This window comes from Lutjanus erythropterus, chromosome 5 (assembly GCF_056507025.1).
Source record: "Lutjanus erythropterus isolate fLutEry1 chromosome 5, fLutEry1.hap2, whole genome shotgun sequence".
Classification (NCBI taxonomy): Eukaryota; Metazoa; Chordata; class Actinopteri; order Lutjaniformes; family Lutjanidae; genus Lutjanus; species Lutjanus erythropterus.
In genome coordinates this window covers 25,039,064-25,062,483 of record NC_139321.1, presented here as the reverse complement: position 1 = coordinate 25,062,483, position 23,420 = coordinate 25,039,064, and the positions used below count along the sequence as shown (strand labels likewise).

The following is a 23,420-nucleotide window of genomic DNA, read 5'->3' as shown; positions in this document are numbered from 1 at the left end:
TATCAAAAAATATCTAATTACAATTATTTTGACTAATATTGCAATTGTGATATTATTTGCGATATTGCGATATTACAATTTCGTTTAATTGTTATGCCCTACTTGATAGTTTTATAAAGCTTTTTTTTTTACCTGGACACAGCCAGCCAGCATCTCATAGAGGATGTGAGCCCTCTTCTTCATGATCCGTACATCGTGTAATGTGGAGTCGGCACACTGGCCATTCTGGATGGGGTTAATGAAGCGGTTCCTGAACTCCTTAATTGACCCGAGCAGGTTCTCCTTGATGAAGTTCACCATGCAGTGATCTGGTAAGGAGACACATATCACAAGATTTAGATTCATTCCAAACCACACAAAATCTTGGCCTTATGTTGTGTATAGAATGACTTATTGTGATGTCACGCAGACAGCGGTCACTTTAGGGTAGAAAAGTAGGAGTTGATTTGAGTTGCCAAGATATGTGAAATCGGCAAATAAGTTTATTTCTTTTATTTTAAATATAATTTGGTCTTTTATTCCTTTAATTTACAGAACAGCTGAAAATGTGACAAGGAAGGGGGAGAGAGAGTGAGGGAATGACATGCAGCAAAGGGCCGTACATGAAAGTTAAATGCACGGCAGCTGCAGAGAACTCACAGCCTCCATGCATGGGGCGAATGCTCTACTAACCGATCTACCAGGCCACCAAACTGGTTTGTTCCTGTTGCTATTTCTATATACATACAAGTAAAGTCTTCAACCTGACATTAGTGAAAACATAAAACATGTATTTGAGATGAATGAGGTGATGAGGAAAAATGAAAACATTCAATATGTTGCTGCCATTAAATTGTGACAGGTTCTGTATGACCAGGCATTCTCACATTCGACAAGGTTGTTCTGAAGAGGTGTTCCAGTCAGCACAACCCTCCTCCTCGTCCTGATAGAATTCATCGCTTTGGACACAGCAGACGCCTCGTTCTTCAGGATGTGACCTTCATCACAGATCACCAGGTCTGGACCTGGTGAAAGTGAGAGAAGAAAAGCTCATCACAGGTGGAAGTACAATTGGAGACAAAAAAACCCCAAAACAAATACACAAACAAAACAAATTAATTACAGACATAACTGTTCAGACTTAGGCCACACTGCCAGAAAACAAAAGTGAAAGAATTGAAAATATAAATTGCATTTTTCTTGGTTCAAATTAATTAAAAGGAGATCAAACATAATGGAAAATGTCTTAAATATGTTAACTTTAACTTGCAGTTAAAAACACATTTCAACAGCACCGTACCTGGATCTACCAGTGTCTTCTGAAACGTCTCTTTGAGCTTCTTGCTCTTGATGTTCCGGCCCTGCGTCAAGTTTCTGTACATCTCGTACCCAATGATCATAACGCCTCCTGATTCTTGCCATTGCTGGAGGGCGTATGCTCGCTCCTGCGGCCTCTTCACTGTGGCCAGCTCCGTCACCTGATAAACACAAGACATCAATCAAAGAAGAAGCCGTAAATCAGGAGTGTGATAAATGCAGAGACTTAACGAAAAAACCTGAAAGGTTGCAAAGGCAACTCCTTACCTCTAAACACTCGTCATCCTTCATTCCCTCTTGCCACTTCTCAAACTCATTGAGCCAATTAAGGACGGTGTTCAGGGGACAAACCACCAGGGCTGTGGTGAAATCCAGCTTCTCACAAAGTAGCAAAGTGTGAAGGAATGTCACCACCTACAGGGAAAAAACAGAACTACAGTTACCCACACAGGTCTGCAGACAGATTCACTCACCAGGGCGCAGTTCTTACATTTCTTATCACAAATATCAAAAGTAAAAGCAGCACTGATTTATTTAATTAGATATTAGACTTACTGAACTCTAGCATTAATGGGACACACTGTCAAAGTATTTTTACTACTTATTAAGTTAAGTTTGTTAAAGATACCACTTTTCAGCTCTCTGACCCCCATCAGGTGAAGCAGAGAAACAAAGACCACTGCAGGCAAATAAAGCCAATCAGGGACCCGTGTCAAGCTCAGTGTTGAGCCTTAAATGTTCTCTGCTTTACCTGATGAAGGTGTAAGGACCTTTGTATCTTTAATAAAATATATTGCAAGAGAGTGAGTGGAAGTTTCCTCCTATGCACCTACCTACAAGAAACAGAAGGTGTGCATGAGTCTTTAATTCTATTTATAGTATTAAGTACTTGAAAGAAAAGATGAGAAGTGACAGTTTAATTTGTTCAGGAAAACTACTGTTCATTTAAAACTAAATAAGAAATTCCAGGTACCTACTGTGGCTACGTCAAGGTTTCTCATTTTTTAAAATTCAAGATGTTTATCGTCACACCAGTTATACACGTAAAATCATGTGGAAAACTTTGGCTGGGATGCATGTACAGTTTAAAATGCATGTTTTGCTATGTCCCCCCTCATACTGCAAAGCTTTAGTGTTTTCATGTTGCTCTCTCCTCCGCACCTGCAGTGTTTTTCCCAGCCCCATACAGTGAGCGAGGATGCAACCGGAGCCTGCAGACTTCTCAATCTTCTTCACAGATTCACAGCAGCAGTCCCACATGAACTGTACCCCTGAAAAAACACACACCAAGGGGCCGACGTAAGTCCATAACATCTGAGTTTTTATGCAGGCAACACTGATGTTGAGTCTTTGTGACTGAATTTACCCCATCCTTACCATCAACCTGATGAGGTTTGAGCTTTGTCACAAGGTTCCTGTGCACCTGCACCAGTGGCTCCTTGGTCTCTTCATCCTCATCCAGCACCAGCTTGGTGGTGATGGGACAGGTCACCTGGGAAGACTCCTCCACCACAATCACCTGAAGAAGGGTCAAAGGCAGGGAGAGGGGAGTCATTCTTTCATCCAACTATTCATCCAACTATTCATAACTGACCGTATGTGTGCAAACAAGTTAGGAGTGTAATAAACAGCTGTTATATACAACAACAAATAGCAAACCCATTATTTTGATTAAACTAAACTTCAAATGCAGGGTGTTGCACGTGTTGTTGTTGCAGGGTGGTAAATTAGCACCAGTCATCACCCAAATGATGACAACATATTAAAGTGGCTTTTAGATTTCATAAAGTGACAATGTTCTGTTGAGTGGCTGGTGAATTTCAACATTTGTCAATTGCTGGTAGATGTTTAAATTTTAAAAATGTTTACTCCTTACGCCTTAGTATTCCTGCAGTTTACATACACTGGTGGTCTGATAGTCTATTCATGCATATCTGTGGGTTGCGCTGGCAGTAGGCTGAACATGACGCCCCCCTCTCCAGCAACGCCTCCTATCTTCTCCGCCTCAGCTGGCTCGTTCTGACGTGATGGAATAGTGGCTCTGCTCTGAGCTCCCTCCATATGTCCGTGAGGCCCCTCACTCTCTGATAGTTCTGACTTCCAATCCAAAAATCTACCACACCAGCAAGCTGACCTGTCCTGTTTTATCTGCACTCACACTGCATGCCTTCATCTCACGTGTCACTCATGTTTTTTGTTGTGTCAACAGTAACTCCATGCTGTATGTCACATCCCAACAAAGCAACCAAACAAAACACCTGGTAATCATTGGCGGTAACATATAGGGACAAGACAGACTGTTGAACCAGCGGGAGTACCTTATGGGGTGTGTCTTTTAAATGACTGGCTGTTCATATGTCACTCGTAGTTCTCTCCATGAGGTTGTTCATAAGTATTCATTATGATCATTTTATCAAACCACTTTCTCATTGCTATAAATGGCGTGTCTATCACCAATAGAAATTGCAATCGTTTTATCACGTCAACACACCAACAGGTGGTGTGTGTTGCTGCTGTATGTAAAATTTGCTTCATAAACATGCCCAATTCATTATTAATGCTTTCACAATCAGTCAAATCAGATATCAGTATATATTTATCAGATCAATAGAGACCAATACAGCTGGGTAGGCCAATATCTGTGAGTAATTTATCTGCCCTGATAGCTATCATGCATACCTAATTAGAGGCCAGCTGGACAGTGTTGCTGAGACTAATACAGATCAGATTCCAACTTGAACAAGTGGAGAGGCAAAGGTTTTGGTTTAGTAGTGGTTATTGTGGTGATATTCACAGGACAAGTGGAGCTAGACTATGTTATAGCGATTCCCTGGCTGCACACAGCTTCAGAGCTGTGAGATGCGGTTCTTGTTGAGGCATGTTGCAGATGACCAATCAGAGCGGACCAGGCTTTTCGGAACGGGGAGGGGGGGTCTAGAGAGACAGGAGCAGCAGCTGAAGGTGAATAGAGGGGCTACAGCTATGGACAATATGAGAAAAATGTGTCTTTTTCTGGATTTCAGACATTAAATGAGACTAATGGCTGCTCTTTTATTTTACGAAATCAAGCTAAATACATCATGCACTTAATTCTCCCTACTGGCAAACATGTAAAAACATTACAAACAATTGTTAATTATGTTGTCATTTATATTTTGTGATTAGCACCTCCATGATTCCTGTTGTTTGTTTTTATCCTGTAAAGCACCTTGTTAAACCCTGTTTTGGAAAGGTAATATATGAATAAAGTATATTATTTATTATTTCTTGTTATTATAATGAAGTCATACTAAGCCTTTATAGAGCTGTCATAGACATACTGATCAGCAGCTCATCCATTTGGGTTCATTATATGGTATGGTATGGTATATACATGATACAGCACTTCTCAACCAGTCATGACCTCCTCCAACATCTGATACAATTTTAGGATTATATCCGTCATCATGGGACTACCCAAACTCAGTGGTGGGAATGAAACAGCTCAGAGCTTTGAACACACACAGCCTGTTTCGGTTTTACCTCTCGAAGTTTCTCCCTGAGTGCCTCTCTCTCAGCTATACGCTTCCTCCTCTCCTCCTCTTCTTTCAGAGCATCTCTCGTCTCTGTCCGCAGCTTGTCGTCCTTCAGAATTTTGCGGATCTTTTTGCGCCCCTTGCGTTCTTCTCCGTCGTGGTCATCGCCTTCCTCTCCGCTCTGTGGAAATGAACATTAAGTTCAGCCCTCTGATCTTCAGCCCTCAGGAAAAAAAAAAAAATTCTCTTCCTATGATCAGTAGCCAAGCAAGCCTATGATTAACTAGTGCACTCCATAATCCTCACAACACACTCCAGGGGTAAGTTCAAATAACATTTTACGTGTCATGCATGACTTGACTGGTAAACGTTATGAAGGTACATCTCCTCCACCTGGCACATCCTGCTATGAAAAAAGTGGGCAGTTCAAGAATTCTAGACCAAGTGCTCTGCATTTTAAACACCTTCTCATTGCTGGAGGAAGACTCCTGAACTTTGATCCTTCGTCGCTTCTTCTTCTGGTTGTAACTTCTCTGTTTCTCCTCATCCTTCTTCTTTGAAGACCTACAGACACAAATGAGAATTCAGATAAGCAGCAGGAGATTGGCTCCACTGGGAGTAGTACATTGTTGCTAAAGATGTACAATATAGTAAAAACATCATGTTGCAGTTATTTTCAGATACTACAATATGATTCAGAATTGGTGGGAGAGGTCATTTTTGCATCCAAATGTTTATTTCCACTGGAATGTACCGACTGTATCAACAAACATGTTTTATTACTCCTAGAGAACAGGATTTGCAGGCCAGGGAATCTACTATCATAATGCTTTTTTGTTACATTTTGTTCCTGAGATTTCGATACTTCACTTGGTCATTTTGTGAATTATTTCAATCAATTGTGCAGCCCTAATTGTTGACCTAGTTGATGGTTGGTGTTCTCTCTTCTCACCTGGTCTTTCGACGTTTCTTGTCGTCGTCAGACTCACTGAGCTCTTCGCTGATCCCTGACTCGGCGCTTGAATTGGACTTCTGAAAATCAGAGTCTTCAGTGTCATCGCTGCTCACTGATGGGCGGAAGAACACACAAAGAAACAAAAGTCACCTGCTGGTCTCACAGATTTCAGAATATCTGCAGGTGTATTGACAGTCATTACACACAGAGACAACAAAAAAATTCAGAAATTACCTTTCTTCCCTGACTTCTTCTTGCCTCGCTTCTTCTCTTTACTGGCAGCTTTCTCATCTCCTGATTCACCCTCACTCAGTGAGAGTTTATGACGTAACAATTTGTGGCGTCTGCCGCGCTTCTTCACTTCAACATCAGAACTCGAGTCTTCTGAATCCTCATCTGCAAAAAAGGAAGCAAATACTTTGAGACGATACACAAGAAAAGAGGCTTATTTGGAAAACTGAGTATTTTTAGCAAATGTATGCTACCTTCTTCTTCATTGTCATCATCATCCTCTTTTTTGACTTTCTTGGAGGACTTCTCATCCTTATCTCCTCCTTCATTATCAGAGGAGCTCTCTGCTCCAGAAGAATAGTTGGATTTTATTTGGGCGAGAAGCATTTTCTTTGCAATCCTTCATGAGAAAAGGGGAAAAAACACACATAAAAAAAAGACAAAATAGGAGGGTGGTTACAATCACATAATAAAAGTGTTCTGCAAATTATCTTAAAGGGATAGTTCACACAAAAATGAAAATTCAGTCATTATCTACTCACACTTGTGCCGACTGAGGGTTGGGATTATTTTGTTAGTCCGCACAACACTGCTGGAGTTTCACAGGAAAACAGTGTTGCAGAATCTCCCAAACAATCTAAGTGAATGGTGACCAGTTTTCAAATGTAAAAAACAACTGGCAAAGTGGCTCCAAGCTGAGGATCTACAGTGAAGATTTAGGCTAAAAACACGGTAAAAATAACATTTTTTAGTCAACTTGGCATGTCGGGGCTTTAGAGGACTTGGATTACACCAGACGAGCAGTAGGGAGGCATTTTATGTTTTTATTCTGGGGTTTTTTTTTACATTTGAAAACTGGTCACCATTCACTTCCACTGCTTGAGAGATTCTGCAACACTGTTTTCCTGTGAAACTCCAGCAGCGTTTTACAGACTAAAAAACTAAACCTGTAGTTCAATTGGCATGAGGGCAAGTAGATACTGAATTCTGAAGACTGAATTTTAATTTCTGGGTGAACTATCCCTTTAATGATAAAAAACTGGAAGGCTCATACATTAAATAATTATTTTCTTGAATCAAGTGACTGTGACGAATAGCTGATTATCCTTTTCGTAAATATAAATGAAATTGTAATTTTTACTGACTCAAAATACATACAAAATCAAATTAATTGTTTTTGTGCTCCTGCAAGTTACCATCTCAGCAATTTACAACTGGAATATTACAGGAACATGATATCAGTGCATCTTTGATCCATTGGTTATCCATATACAAGATCCCACCTATAGCAATACCATGATACTGTGACATTGCTACAGGCTCTATATTGCTCTCCTCTGCTCTACCAGATAGAAAATTGAAATCCCTACATTTCCTGTAAAAACTCTCAGTTAAAAAAATCTACTTTCAATGTTGAGGATGTAGATGGAGTTCTTTGTTAGGGCTGCAAATGTTGTGCTTTTCCCCAAACCAAAAGTAGAAAGCATCAACAATCAGTCATTAATAAGACAAAATGTCTTCCTCAGCTTATCGAAACAGTCCTAAGCACATTACATTTATGAGACAGTTCATGAAACACAAACAATTTAATCAAAAAGAATAAAACAGTAAAAACAATAGCTCTTGTCCACCTCTCCTTATTTAACAAATGGCTCTGCCAAACAACACATGTCAAATGTCAAACTGAATGTAAGTACTGCTATTTCTAGAGTAATAAGGCAATCCAAACTAAACTGTGAAAAACACTGTGAGCTCCAGAAAAATGGTACACAAACATACATACTGATTAATATTTTCTTTACTGGTTAAATTCTTAAGAGCAATTAATAAATTAATGATTGATTATTAAGATTCCTTTTCTTGATAAACTTTGGTTTTTTTTTATAAGTACCTGTTTTCAGGATCATCATCATCGTCATCATCACAAACCCGAGAGACTTTCTCTTTATCATCCGCTTCGTCTCCTACACAACAAAACAGACACACATAATATCATGTCAGGTCATTGAAGGAACAACTTCGATTTGTTGCATGTCATGGCCAACAAGTGTAAGACATCAGTTTCCGCCTTCATGTCACTTCATGTTTCCACTGAAAATGAATTATAGCCTGATGCTTTGTCGTTGGTAGTCTGAACATACCATTAGAGGTGCTGTTAAGCAGATTTTTTAAACTTTAGACAGAGCCAGGCTAGCATTATGTAAAGCTCAGCTAACTGGCTACAGTCTATAGCTACATATGTACCACACTGATATGAGAATTACATCAATCTTCTCACCTAACTCTTAGCAAGAAAGCAAATGAGTGCAGTTCCCAAAATGTTAAACTTTTCTAAAAGTCGTAGATGTAAAAATCAAGTTGGCTGAGTTGTGTGATTGTTACACAGCTGCTGAGCTGGGAGCCACTAAACACTCCACTGTTCTAGATCAAATTACCTGAGGACTGATGGAAAGGTGCACCACCTCCCACCACATTATCCTCCACAATGGGTTTGATCTTTTGTGCGTCACTGTCCTCCCCAGAGTCACCTTCAGCCTGCTGCTCCTCCTCATCCTCACTGGAGGACGACTGCAGCTTGGAGGCGGATTTGGAGCCCCTTCCCTTGCGCTTCTTTTCATAAGACCTTTTCCGCCCGGCTGCCTTCTTCTCAGGAGAGCCTTTGTCTTCATCTTTTGCTGCATCTTGTTTCTTCGTGCGACTAGATCTCCTCTTACCGGCGCCCACTTTACTCTTCGTCTCCTTCTCTTGGTCAGAGTCTGAGTTGGACGACTCTGAGCCAGTCTGTTTTTTCTTCTTGGGCGTCTTTTTACTTTTGTTCTCCAAGTCTGAATCAGAGCTTTCAGACTTCCTTTTCCGTTTGGACGCTTTTTCTGTTTCCTGTGTGGATGTGTTGTTTAGTTTGAATAAACGCTTTTTTACACTTGTGCTTCCCTGTTCCTCATCTGTGCTGTGGCCTGCTGCAGCTTTCTCCAGCAGTATGTTAGGAACTTCATCCGAGTCGGAGTCCACCATCTTTTTCTCTAAAGACCTTGTCTTCTTCCCGTCCTCTTTTTTGGTTCTACTGGATTTCTTGGAGGATTTGGCCTTGTCTTTACCATCTGACTCTGATTCAGAGGACTCTTCCTTGTCCTTATTCTCACTCTGCTTCCTCAACGGAGTGGTCTTCACTCGGCTAGAGCGCCGGCTGGGTGGTGGGCTCTCTGTCCCATCCACTTCATTAGCAGCAGCACCATCATTCACATCCTCACTCTCTTCTTCTTTAGACTTTTTCTTTGTCTCGTCATCATTTTCTTTGTTGTTGGACCTGGATGCCCTCATCCCACACGTTTTCACAACTGGTACAGGAGTCAGTTTGACAATAAGGTTCTTCACCTTGGGCTGGGGGCGTTGAGCGTCTGTTGAGTTTCCATTTGACTTTGTATTTTCAGTGTCTTTTTCCCCGTCGGCGACCATATTGGTGTCAGTCTGTGAGAGCATGGAGGAATCTGCAAGACTCTCCACCATCTGAAAAAGCTCTTCGGGAACTGAAGGAGGCACAGACATGATGTCCTGATCGAGGGACATTTCACCAGCGGGCAACAGTCCATCATCACAGACTTCAGATTTAATTGTCTTTTTAATTACATCCACTTCTGTTTGGTTGTCTTTCATTTCAGTGTTACCCAAAACCTGGTCATTGTCCACGCCCTGCTCATTATGCTTCTCCTCATCAGGCTGCTCATCATGCTGTTCCTCCTCCGGATCCTCTGCCGCGTCAGCCTCGTCAACAGCATCCGCCACATTATCCATGTGGTCATTTTCCACAGGAGCCACAACATCAGTGCTCTTTTTCGCAATGTGTTGCCCTTCGTTACCATTCTGTACGTCCATGTTTCTGAACTCTGGCACCAAAGCCTCTTCCAAAGCATTGTGGGCTTTTTTCAAATCAGCGAGCACGGCCTTGAAGGCTTTTAAATGCCGATACCTGATAGACTTATCTCTCTGCTCCTCTGCTGCCTGCTGGATGAACTGGATGAACGTGTTGTTCAGACCAGTTGTAGTCTCAACAAGCTTTTTTGCTTTCTTTATAAGTTCTTTGGGTACCTGCAGTTTTCTGTAGGAGAATGTCATGGTCCCTGAGCCTTCGATGTGTTCTTTTCCATTCACAACTGCTTTGTGCTCTTTGACTGCTTTGTTCTTGTGTCTCTTACGCTCACGGTCCTCTGTTTTATCCATTTTTCGTTGTTTGAGTTTTGCAAGTTCTTGTTTCTCCATGATGCTGTGGCACTTGGAGACCAAATCCTGTAGGGGCTCCGACCTGCAGACGTAGCAGTGCCACTTTGAGTTCTCGTCAGTAATGACTGACAGCTCCTTCCTACCCAGGTTGCGCAGGATGCACTTCTTGCAGAAGGCGTTGTTGCAGTAGTCACAGCAGATGAGCTTGCCACCTTCAGCACACCACCTGGAGAGGAATAGCAAACAGCATTTTAGGGTATACAAGATTTTACAGCTATTACAAATAACTTTCATATTGTTTTGATTTTAGAGGCCCGTGTGGACAAAAGTGGCAGTGTTTCCTCTACCATAACAACAAAATATACGGAGTATATAAATATAAAGAGTCTTAACTGGCTTTCATACGACTCACTTTAACTTTGGCTGTAAAAATGTAAATACAGACTTCCTCTGCTTTCAAGAAAAATCTGACCCGGTGGCAGCCATTAGGAATAATTATACAGAAAGAGACTATCTTCTCACAGATGGTGTCATTTGCTTGTATTGATTAAACAGAGTTATCAGTACAAATCTGAGAGTTTCATAGTCGGTTAAAAACTCCTTGTAGCAGGTTTACAGAATTAAGAGCACTTCTACTATCGTTTCCGAAACGATTGGCACTTGGATAAAGATGGAGCCTAAACATGCGTCTAAAGACTAAAAATCTATTAAAGATTGATTTGAAAGAAGCAAAGAACAATGAAAAACGAATTCATTAACTGCTGAAATTATTCATCAGCTGCCTACATCATGCACTTTGAACACAACCACAAAAAAACAAGGTTTCATGGTAATGTGGGACTGAGATAATTCCTCAAGAAACTCAAATATTTGATTACTAAAAAACTACATTAAATTCATATACCTAGTCTGTATAACACAAACTAAATAAAACAATTATTGTATGAAATGCAGTTTTACTGTGGCAGTGAAACAACAGGATAGATGTGTGCTGTGTTTTACTCTGAAGCGTAATACCGTGCGCCATGAGGTCTTAAAAAAAGGGATTTTAAAGCACTCACTTTCACCTCAAAGGGTTGAAAACCTATAGACTGTGACTTTTCAGTGGTGCAACTGGAAAACTGGACATGCGTGCTTATCACCATGGAGACACATTATAACACTGTAATATTTATTGTAGTTTTGGCAATTAGTGCTGCTGTGCTTTTCCTCCAACAAAGCTTTCACTCACCAGAGCAGCCTGCAGCGCCCGTCTGTGACACAGCCTTCAGTGCTGATTAGATATTACTCATGAAGTATAACCAATCAGAGAGTGATGCGGGCGGGACATTGAGCTAGACTAGAGAGTGTAGTATTAATATACTGTATAGTATAGAATTATTTATTATATGTATTATAGTATACTACTATACTACACTACAGTCGAGTATGGTATTAGTAGTGTATCATATAGTATTATAAAAATGTTGATTTTGCTAAAAAGTAAACCAATTAGTTATTTATCTGTCTTATTTTCTCTTTTATATATTTACCACTGCTCTTTAGTAAAGCAAAAGTATTTCTTATCAGATAACTTTATTAATTGATAAAATAAGGGGGAAAATACTCGATCACTAAAACAATTGATAGCTGCAGCCTTAATGCTGAATCATCATGGTCAAAGTAATGCCATGCCTATGATGATAGAAATTTTATCTTATTAGTTCTATTATTTCTTTGTCATTTCAGATTAACAAAGAAAAGTATGCATATAAAATAAAAGTATAACATATGACGTGTCGTACCTGCACTGCTCATCCATTCCATCAGAGTCTCTGTTGATGTCATCACTTGTGTAATAATTGTAACATGACTAGAAAAAGAGGAAGCATTAAGATGGATTACTGATATGTCAAGAATGGAAAGGCTGAAAAATGTCAGTGTGGAACTTTCACTGTAATGGCAAAGAAAACATGTGATGTCTGTTTGAACTTTCCTACCTTGCAGATAAGTACTTTGAGCACGGGATGCTCGTATACAGAGTTGCGATTAAACTGGTTTACTTGTTTTCCACAAGCAGTGCAGCTTACTTTCTTCTGAAGGGTATCATCTATGATAAAGAGAAAATAAATCAGAAAGGGCAGCTTTCTCCCTTTCACGTTTTTCCTCATTCATGATTTATTACTTTCATGCTGACTGCTTTATATACACTAAAAAATATGCATATCCATGCTCATTTGAGAACATCAACATACCAAACGGTATACATTTTCAAGATCATGAAATGAAGTCACCTGTATGTTTTTGTTTGAAATCCACTCTGAGCTTCATGGCACCTTTATTTTCATTCCCAGCTGGTCTCATCACCAAAGTTCCTAATCAAAAGCAACATAAAATACATCATCAATCAGCATTTCATTCAGAATCACCAATATATTGCTAAAGACCAACAAGTACCTCCATACGTCATACCTTTAGATACGCTGCCTGCGTTATTATCTGAAGGATTATCAGAAGTGGCTCCTTCATTTTCGCTCTCGGCTGAGGCATCGGATTCATTCAGTCCAGTGTGCTTAGCTACAGTAGAGGGCTTCCTAAAATGAGTTAGCAAAAACTATTTTAACCTGAGTCATAAGTAAACTCTTGAGAGCATGCAACGGGAAAGAAAACAACAGCCACGTTTAATAAAACTGCTCCTCACCTCTTGTTGCGAGAAGAGGAGGGCTTCATAGTTTCTGTTGAGCTACCAGGCTGGTGAGAAGGAAAGAAAATTTATTCTAATAGCTTGACAATTAAGAGCAAAAGCAGGGAAATATCTGCTTTTGAGGATTTTTTTTTCAGTATTGTTTTGTCACATACAAAAAAGCTGCATACTCACCTCCTCTGCTTTTTCTGCCATTTGGTCAAAGTTTGATTCAGACGAGGGCAGACTCATTTTACCTGCAGGGACATTTGAAGATTTGTTTCCTGATTAACATACTGGTAAATTCAGAGATGATATATCTACACATATTTACCATTACCACACAAGTACCAGCTCTGGATATTATAATTGAACTCTTCCTGACTAAATCATTGCTTGTGTTGTATCAGCTCTCAGATGTACGTTGCTTAGGATAAAAGTGTCTGTTAAATGAAATTAAAAATGACCATATTACTACTACCACAGTTTGTTTTTACATCTGAACCACTGTTATATTATACTGAGATATTTCATATCTCAATAGTATCTCAATATTTAAGCAGCTGAGCTTCAAAAATACATTTGAGAATTTCTTTTTGTTTTCTCCAGGTTACCTGCCACAAGTAGGAATGGAAATACCTATAACTACATTGATACTGCTTACTGATACTCATACTTATCAATATTCTTATTGATACCATTTGCCATTATTTGGCACAGAAAATGAAGACATGGCATGAAAAATGTAACTGTTATTTTATTACTTTTGTGCAGAAACAAGTTCAATAAATAAATGCATAAGTTAATACATCAGGCTGCATTTTCATAAAATTTAGTAAAGTTGGTCCAAACTCAAAGTTTTGCCCTGTCAGCTTCTTATGTAACATTACGTATCATAAATACCAATATCAGTATCATTTTGAACTGGCCGATATTCAAGTCAGGAACTGGTACAAGTTTAGTACTGGTTCTCAATGCCCATCCCCAACTACAACGTTAAGTCCTCCACTGAGGGACAAGTCAGAATTACGCACATATTGTATCAAGACAACAAGGCACCCATACATATGTAACAACCCAGGAAAATAAAACATGCAATAAACAGTATCAGTAGATGAAAATGATTCAACAAATTTAAAAACATTTTTAAAGACCATTCTATAGTTTTTGAAATTCACTTGCCTTTTTAGCATGTTCACTATGCAAAACATGGCTATGTGAACATTTGCTGTATTCATATGTTCAAGACTGATTAGTGACAACTATTGAACTTTAGCTATATTCCTCGGGCTGTGGGAGCAAGTGTTTCCTCCAGACAGCTGCTGACAACCTTACAATGTTCAGAGTTTTGTTAGTCTATTAGGGGAATATCAACAAAACTAAACGCTGTTAATAAACAGCACTATCACAGCATCAGTTTGATTATACTATGTAGTATTAAATCTGTTACCTGCATGCTTTTTACGTGCATGTATTGTATTTTGTGAGCGCATCACCCTCGAGACAGAAGCACCGCTGTTTATTTTGCCGTTTTGCGTCATCATAATGTGCTGATTAGATCGCTATGAGCTGCGCCGAGCTATCACTCAGTCCTGCCAGCAGTCACCAGGCCCAAAATCTATCCAAAACCCCGTGTCAGTCGAAGAAAAAGAGCCCACTCACCTAACAGGAGGCGCACGCTTCTGCATTTGCAGCTCAGTGCCGCTTCTTTCTCTCTTCAACGCAGCCTTTCTATGTTTTGACAACACAGGAACTCCTGACTATCAGCGGTGCCAAGTTAGGGATGGCTAACATTAGCACGCTTAGCGGTCGCCGTCCATGCAGAACTACTTGTTTTGACTGTCCCACGTTGCCCTGGTAACATTGCAATCTCGACAGTGCATACGAGGTCCAGTGCATGGGCATGCACCGAAAAATGCATCCGCAGGCCTTCCAGCTTTCTGACGATAGCATGGCACGAAACAGCTAACCGCAGCCTGCCACTACCTCCTAGCTTTCCAAGTAGCAATGCAACGTTGAGCTAGCAACAATACAAACCAGGGCACTGTATTTTACAACCAGCTGCATTTTTTTAATCTTAATTACGTTGAAAAACACCCTGGCTTATGCATATGTACATCTGAATCAGCATGTGTACGAACTTAAATATTGCCGGCTGCGCAGCTGCTACCTACCACTCAGCTAGCCTAGCATGCTAATTAGCATTAGGCACTCATGGCCCGGCTCGCCGCTAGTGAATGTAGCACTGTAATCAATGCAAAATTGACTAGTCTAAACAAACGGGCTAAACAGTGTTCATACCTGCTTTTCACCGTCGTCATTTCTTGACAGACAGAGACACGTTTTGTTGGTGGTGCAGGTGGCCCAGTTACATCCGATCTGGAGATTTTCGATGGTAGGGAGGCAAGAAAAGCCACAGAATACCGAAACAACTCCGGTCAGGGGAGACAAAGCAAGGGTACCATCTTGCCGGATGGCTGTGGACGCAGTAAAATGGCGCATCTAGCCTAAATCCTGTGAGCTCTCCTATTGGCTCAGTGCTTCAGCTGCTCTCCCGCTCTGAGTGGTCCAGCCTCTCCGGAGATCACCGTTGATTCGTATGAGAGAGGAGGGAATGATTTTCTGAGGGAAGTGAACCGCTGCTGGCTCCATTTCTGTTTCATTCATTTGTTGATACAGTGAGAGGCGGGCTGTTTTGTTTCTCTGTCCAAGATAGATTTAGATACAATCACACAACACAAGCACACACGGAGAGATAAAAACAAAAACAGACACATAAATAACAAGTGGGGGAAGAAGTGTCATTTATTGAAGTAAATGTAACTGTATGTAGAACTATTTGAAGGTTTTCTTAAATTCTTTGTGTGTGTATATATATATATATGTGTGTGTGTGTGTGTGTATACATATATATGTATATATACGTGTGTGCTAACTTAAAGATATATGTCACATAATCACATTGAAAACTTTTGTGACATCTAGCTTTGGTGGCTTAGTGGCAGAGGCCTGTGTTAATCAAGATGTTACTTGGTAATTTGTAGTTGTAGTGTAGTTTGGTAACTTTGTGGACACAGTTTTGTCGGCTTTGTTGTACTTGTTGATGTACTGTAGGTGCAGTAATTTGTGAGTTAAGTTATTGAGGCTGTTTGGTGTGGCAGCATTTCGTGCTGTATGTCGAATTGTGTTGATGCTAAGAAACTGAAAATAGAGTTCGAGATGGTTTGTTGACTTTCCAGCCTTGGAGGTGTTTGATCGGGTTTGGTTTTTGTTGCTGATCATTATGGGGAAGTTGTTTTAAAGCAAACAGCAAAACAAGTTATTAAGGCAGAGTTGTATGCTGCCCTAAGGATAAAGAGATTTTGCCCCAGTTACAGAGTACTCCAGAATTTCCAGCACAGTCGAGTTCAATGCAATTCAATGCAATCTATTCACTGACATGACTGCATAAAATACAATTTTGCTAAAGCATATCAGTACAAGCATGCAGATAGTAATCAAAATAAACAATAATAACATGGTCTATTGATGAGGCAGTCGGACTTAAGGAGCGAGAAGTTGAGTTGCAGCTTTTGGCTTTGAAACAGAAAGAGTTGCACTATATTAACAATCTTGAAACTAAAAAGCATGAACAGCGATGCGATCTGCATCTGTGAATTAGAACTTGGTGCTACTCGTCCAGTTACTGGTAGATCAACCGATTTTGATGCGAGTAGAAACATCCACTTGGTTTCTCCTTTTAATGAGATGGACCGTGATAGATATTTCATCATGTTTGAGTGAGTGGTATCTACATTGAAGTGGCCGAAAAATGTGTGGACATTGTTGTTGCAATGGATTAAGGTACAGAGGGTTTACTCATCGCGTCCATCAGAAGATAGTCTTGATTGTGACAAAGTAAAAGCATAGTATGCTGTGCTTGGGGCACATGAACTGGTACCTCAGGCGTACCATCAAGGCTTTCCCTAGGTTGAAGAGGCAGGGGTATCAGACTTTTGTTGAATTTGCTCGAGAAAAGCAAGCTCTCTTTGATCTCTGGTGTACGTCCAACAAGGTTGAAGATTTTGAGCAGCTCAGACAGTTGGTATTTTTGGAGGAGTTTAAGAATTTTTCCCAGAGAGTGTGTCAACATATTTGAAGGAGTAAAAGGTTTCTGATGTGTTTAAAGCAGGTGTCTTAGTAGATGAATTTGTTCTCACTAATAACACTGTTTTTGTGGATAGCTGGGAAAGATCATTCCTCCTGCTGCACTGTATCCAGTTTCGGTAGTGTTTGAGCCATTTGAACATGTTTTGGTTGACTGTGCGGATCCAATTCCCTGTACAAAAGCTGGTAATAAGTTTTTGGTGATGGTGATGTGTGCGCCCACTCGATTTCCAGGGGTGTTTCCTGTCTGTAAAATCACAGCTGCCATTGTTGTAAAGGCTCTGGCGAAGTTCTTTTCATTGTTTACAGGCAGACCAGGGTTCAAACTCAATGTCATGTGTGTTCGTTCAGGTGTTAAAGCTGCTAAACATTTAACACTGTCAGGGCAAAGTCAGTGCTTTCACCAAATGTTAAAAACTATGTTGCGCACATATTGTCTGGAGTTTGAAAAGGACTGGGATGAGGGGGTTCACATGTTTACCATACGGGAGGTGGTCCAGGAATCCCTGGGGTTTAGTCCATCAGAGCTGATATTTGCCCATACTATTTATGTGGTCCCTTGAAGCTTTCAAGTGAGAAATGGTTGTGTAAGGGGACAGAGCAAAACTTGCTGGACTATTTGAGTAAATTCAGGTTCAAGATAGCCAGAGATAATCTTGAGACAATGCAGGCTCAGGTGAAGGGATGGTTTGATAAGCATGTTATAAGCGGGAAGTTTCAGCCTCGTGACAAGGTTTTAGTGTTGCTGCCAATCCCCAGGTCTAGTCTGCAGGCTCGTTACAGTGGTCCTTACTTGATCCAGGAAAGGGTTGGTGATAGGGATTATCCTGTAGCCACTCGCCATCATAGAAACCACCTCTGTCACGTTAACATGTTAAAGCTATACTGTGATAGGGAGCAGGGGTAGGTAGAGTCCAGTTCTGAGACAGGTGGGGGCTTTGTGTCTCCTGTGGTGCTGTCCGGTGCTGAAGTTGCTGCACCATGTGTTACTCGTTTGACAGGGAAAGTCTCGGAGCGCTGAAGTTGATGACAGGGTTTCGTCTGTGGCACTGACCGAGGTTAAGTCGTCAAACTCTGAGATCTTGAAAGATATTCCCACTTGTGTGTCTCATCTTTCTGAGCCACAGCTCTCAGATTTAGTTGAGTTAATTGAGTATAACAAGTCACTGTTTGCTGATGTTCCTTCTCAGACCCATTTGTTGAAGCACAATATTAATGTAGGGGTCTCACCACCAATTAAAAAGCATCCATATTGTGTAAACCCAGACAAACGTTGTCGCCTTAAGCAGCAGGTGAAGTATATGGTGCAGCATAATATTGCTGAGCCTAGTAATACTGCTTGGAGCTCCCTGTGTTTGCTTGCTGATAAAGCTAATGATGAAGATCGCTTCTGTTCAGACTTTCATGTAAAGGGAATGATGTGACAAAACCTGATTGTTATTTTCTTCCCAGAATGTAAGATTGTGTAGATGGTGTTGGGATGCCAGATTTGTGACAAAGTTAGACTTGCTGAAAGGTTATTGGCAGGTCCCTTTGACTGAACGGGTAAAGCAGATCACTGCTTTTGTTACAGCTGATGACTTTCTTCAGTACATGGTCATGGCCTTCAGCATGCATAATGCGCTGGCCACCTTTCAACGCTTGATGAATGATGTTCCATCTGGTCTGTTCGAGTCGTGGTCTGAGCATGTGGAGCATTTGTAGTTTGAAAAGTTTGACACCTGACAGTGACCTTGGGTAAGTGGTTGGCCGTGGTCAGGTTCATCCTGTACAAGCAAATGTAGAGCGTACTGAAGCTTTTCCTGTCCTGACCAACCAAGTCAAGCTTCGCCGTTATCTTAAATGGTTGGTAATTATAGGGGCCTCTGCAAAAATTTTCTCTGCCATAGCCTCATCTTTAACTGATAGATTAATGATAGGTAAGCTTTAACTGGTCTGATACCTGCCAGTCTGTGTTTGAGCAGATGAAAATTGTCTTGGTGAAAGCACCTGTTCTTGCAGCGACCTAGTTTGATCAGCCGTTTAAGATGGCTGCGAACACGAGCGATACTGGTGTTGTCCCTGTCCTTCTGCAAGAGGGTTCAGATGGGGTTGAGCATCCAATTACTTATTTTTCAAAGAAACTTGATGTCCATTAGAAATGGTACTCAACTATCGAAAAGGAAGTATTAGTGCTTGTTATGGCTCTAGAGCAGGTTTATGCTGGTTCGGCTAATGCTTCTGTATTTTTTTACACAGATCACAATCTGCTCATTTTTTTGCATAGGATGCAAGTGGAGTGGAGTCAATCGGGAAAACCTTTTTGTGCAATAGGTTAACAGAGAGTCAATACAGGATTCTTCATAGTTTACAACACACACCCCAGTCCCTTAATACTTTTTGTCCTGATATTTCTCCCTTCTGTGTCAAGTGTAAAAAAGAGATTGGTTCTTATATACATTGCATTTGGAACTGCCCTTTGATATTTAAATTCTGGGGAAAAGTCTCACTGGAAATTAACTCAATTTTTGGTAAAAAATAAATAAAATCCAGGTTTATTTCTATTAAATCTTTCAGATGAAGGCCTCTCTTTGACAAGTGTCCAGCAGAAACTATTGTTAAAGTTTCTTTTATAAGCAAGGAGATGCATTTTATTTCAATGGATTAAGCCCAAACATCCAACTATTAACCAGTGGTACAGAGAAATCTTTAAAGTTTTGCCAGTGGAGCGCCTCAGCTCAGTCTTGAAGGGGAATGAGAGGATTTTTTATAAGTTGTGGGTGCCTCTCCTAAACTACCTCCCAGACTGCACAGCAGACCTAGTACGTAGGGGCCGATGTAATGTGGACCGGCGGCCCTCCAGTACCCCTGTGGACATCTGATGCTTTGTCCTTGGTATTCTGTTGCTCTGCCTTAGCCTTGTTTCCCCTGATTCTTGTGACAGATTTAAGCTTTGAGTTCACTATGAAATGTCCATTTAATGTCGCATGTACTGATGCAACATGCACACCTGTATACCAGACAGATGTTTGTTTTCCTTCTCTTGTGTTTACTTCTATTTCATATGGTATTTGATTTGCTCATACTTGTCTTGCTGTCATGTGTTTTGTTTGGTTCTGTTTGTTTTAAAAATCAATAAAATATTGTGTAAAAAAAAAGCATATTTAAAAGCATGTAGAACATTTAGAAGGGAAAATGTCGCTTTTAGTGGAACTGAAACTCTGAAAAAAAAAACCCAAAAAGGTTAGGAACCACTGGTTTAATCTTTAGTAATGGGTTACATTTTTTTTTTTAATGAAAAATCATTTAAAGGTAGAACTTTCAAATTGCAGAAGAAAAAAAAAGTAAAAGAACTTGATTATTTGGTGCATCTCTGCCTTAGCTTGACTTCCTCCTAAAATAAACCACACTGGTATGAATAATATGACTTCTATAAGTTACAAATTTTACCTGAAGATGGGGCTCTTGTCTTGACAGTTGGTGGTGCAATGGTCCAAAATATACCACAATAGAAATGGAGCTGGAGACATGAATGTGTCAGTATGCAAAGATATGAGCTAAATGTTCCATCAGATAAAACAGAGTCACACTCATACTCTGCTTCTCTTGCCAACATCTAGTATTACAAACCCAATTCCAAAAACGTTGAGACACTGTAGACTCTAAATAAAAACAGAATGCAACAGTTTGCAAATCCTTTTCAACCTAGAATCAATTGAATACAGTACAAAGACGAGATATTTAATGTTCAAACTGATTAACTCGATTGTTTTTTTGTAAATTTACACTCATTTTGAATTTGATGCCTACAACAAAAAAGGGGGCTCATTGTCATATTCTGTGTTTCATACTGCACCACACAGTTTCAGTGGGAGACCAGTCTGGGCTACAGGAAGTCCTGTCTAGTGCCTGAACTGTTATACTACAAAGCCACTGTTGCAGCGCTTGCAGAATGTGTCCTGAAGCTATCTTGCTGAAATAAGCAGGAGCATCCCTCAAAAAGAGGTTGTCTGCATGGCAGCATACGTTTCTCCAAAACATCTACGTACCTTTCAATGGTGCCTTAAAGATTGCATGGTAGAGTCTTAACTTTCATTTGTAGATGGAATGATGAATTTTGTTTACCAACAACTGTTTTCCAAAGCTGAGCCCATGTAAATAATATCCTTTATATAGACATGTCAGTTTTTCATGCAGTGCCACCTTAGGGGTCAAAGGTGACATGCATTCAATGTTGTTTTTTTCGGCCTTGCCCGTTACATGCAGAGATTTCTCTAGATTCTCTGAGTCGTCTCAAATTTGTCCTGTATTCAACTGAAAATAGGTCAAAAAGTTTTTTGCAAATTCACATTTTACAAAATGTCCCAGCTTTTTTTGTTTTAAAGGTAATTTTTTGGGCTTTTTGCCTTTATTTAGACAGGACAGCTGAAGACATGACAGGAAGGGGGGAGAGAGAGAGAGAGAGGATGACACGCAGCAAATGTGCCGCAGGCGGGAACCAAACCGGCAGCCACCGCAGAGGACCGACAGCCCCAACACACAGTGCACACGCCCCACAAACTGAGCTACAGGGGCGCCCCCAAAATGTTATATTATAATTTGGGTTATAAAACTGAACCAAGCTACTGACCAGTTTTATAATTATTTTACTGGACTTATTTTAGATTTTAGATTATTTAAATAATACATTTCTTGTTAAATTACTGTTTACCTTTTCCGCTCAGTCACATTTTCCTCTTCCTAATTGTGTGGGGCTTAAAAGCTTGACTCAAAATATTTCCCATGTGCCTACTCAGCACAGTCATTCTGACTTGTCATTACTTGAGAAGCACAGGTGTTACTAATATAAAAAAAAAATTAATGACGCCCACATGCCGACTCACTATCACACACTTTAATAGAGCGGGGTCATCGTATATTTCACCTTTTTTTCTGTAAAGAAAAGTTAAAATGAGGTGTGAAAAAGTCCCCAAGGTTGAATATGACATGGTTGAAGTGTTCAGTCATGAGATATTGTTATTCTCTGCACTGTGGTCTTTTCAATCCTTATACATCAGGACAACTTTCTTAAGTTGACAAGGTGATAACCAGCAGTTCTTGGTGTGATTTCCTGGTGCTGTAACAGTTAGGTAATTTGTAGTAGATAACTACAAGTGAATGCACCTATTGGAACATTTCATAGTAAAACATACATCATCTCCAGTCCTTATTTGGTGTCTTCCTCCTCTGACGTATGTATTTGTGGCTTCACAGTGTTGCCACGATGACAATATAAAAGAACAGTAGTAAGCATGTAGCATATTCAACTTCTCAGCTCAACCTGTCAGTGCTGGCTCACGGTCTCTTTTAAAGACATGAAGAACTTCAGCATTCAAAGTTTTGCACTGACGGTCATGATTGCAATGATCTATGCAGCCCATATACAGCATGATATAATAAATTGCCATCTGCACTTTATTTGTTCTGAGGCAGCGATCCTGCTCAACGAGGGGGTAAGTAAACTACAAAACAAAAAATGTTCTTTTGTTGTTTGATTTATAAAATACTGACATTTTTATTTTGTCAATGTAGTTGAAGTGGGACCAACTAGTTCCAAGGCCAACGGGAGAAAATGGAACAACATGTGTGGTATGTTGGAAAGATGTTATAATTACTGCAATTATTGTATACAATGCCATTTCACAGACATAAATGTCATTTGGAAGATTTAAGTTTTGCTGGTTTCTCTAGACTAGGTCAGTCCTACCTCTAGCTTGATGGATACCATTACTAATTGTGCCTTTATCTTTACAGACGGAGTTCTTTTGTAATGCTGAGAAGGCTCTGTCTGAGCTGGAAAAAAATTTAACAGGCAAGGCAAAAAACCATACAGAAAAACTCGTTCGTCATTTGAGGCGGTACAACAACGAGGTAAAGAGTAATTCAGTGTGATTGAAAATGCTCTTTGGTCCAAAAAATCGATTTCAAATGGCTTACAGTGTTTCTACATGGCATTTGTTCCAACAATGAATATACTTGTTTTTGTTTCAGACCAATATCACCAACTGTAGCCCAGACAAGAACAAGACATATCCAGCAAAAAAACTTCTGTGTGACATTGGAGAATGTGTCACAAAAAGATCTGTCAGCAAAGAATGTGCCCAACAACATGCCGCAGGAAAACATGTCGACCTAAAATGTCCCAAAATGTGTGAGAAAAAAAGCAGTGATCACATGAATAACTGAGTGATTCAATGTACTATTTAAGTGATGTGTAATATGCATAAGTTATTTTATTTATTGTAATATCTCCTATTTATTTTCTTACAAATCTTATTTTTGTAGCATTTGTATTTATACATCAATAAATTACAATGTGACTGTTTTTTTTGTTTGAGTCTATTATTTTTCACAGCATACCTGTTTGTTTGAGTCAACCAGT

At 40.0% G+C, this 23,420-nt stretch overlaps 1 protein-coding gene and 1 long non-coding RNA gene across 4 annotated transcripts in view; one reads left to right on the top strand and one right to left on the bottom strand.

Annotated features, from left to right (window-relative positions):
- atrx (ATRX chromatin remodeler) overlaps positions 1-15,426 on the bottom strand; it is a 43,049-nt gene extending 27,623 nt beyond the window's left edge. Inside the window, exons 1-20 of one of the 3 annotated variants that reach the window (XM_084719360.1) lie at positions 15,176-15,426; positions 13,070-13,131; positions 12,893-12,942; positions 12,664-12,785; positions 12,486-12,566; positions 12,192-12,301; positions 11,997-12,064; positions 8,433-10,438; positions 7,889-7,961; positions 6,252-6,397; positions 6,001-6,162; positions 5,764-5,878; positions 5,276-5,375; positions 4,819-4,992; positions 2,674-2,815; positions 2,458-2,567; positions 1,564-1,710; positions 1,280-1,457; positions 867-1,004; positions 133-308 (exon numbers count right to left, since the gene is read on the bottom strand). In XM_084719360.1, the coding sequence (XP_084575486.1) occupies positions 133-308; positions 867-1,004; positions 1,280-1,457; positions 1,564-1,710; positions 2,458-2,567; positions 2,674-2,815; positions 4,819-4,992; positions 5,276-5,375; positions 5,764-5,878; positions 6,001-6,162; positions 6,252-6,397; positions 7,889-7,961; positions 8,433-10,438; positions 11,997-12,064; positions 12,192-12,301; positions 12,486-12,566; positions 12,664-12,785; positions 12,893-12,942; positions 13,070-13,126 (4,155 nt within the window). In that variant the 5' untranslated portion in view covers positions 13,127-13,131; positions 15,176-15,426. Of the gene's footprint in view, positions 1-132; positions 309-866; positions 1,005-1,279; positions 1,458-1,563; positions 1,711-2,457; positions 2,568-2,673; positions 2,816-4,818; positions 4,993-5,275; positions 5,376-5,763; positions 5,879-6,000; positions 6,163-6,251; positions 6,398-7,888; positions 7,962-8,432; positions 10,439-11,996; positions 12,065-12,191; positions 12,302-12,485; positions 12,567-12,663; positions 12,786-12,892; positions 12,943-13,069; positions 13,132-14,536; positions 14,618-15,175 lie in introns of those variants that run through there. The other 2 variants (XM_084719358.1, XM_084719359.1) reach the window with 2 other exon arrangements.
- Positions 15,427-21,614: 6,188 nt separating this feature from the next.
- On the top strand, positions 21,615-23,114 carry LOC146326984 (uncharacterized). Its single transcript, XR_014770578.1, has 4 exons — positions 21,615-22,491; positions 22,571-22,627; positions 22,793-22,909; positions 23,030-23,114. It is a non-coding gene; the product is annotated as an uncharacterized LOC146326984 (long non-coding RNA).
- Positions 23,115-23,420: the final 306 nt, after the last annotated feature.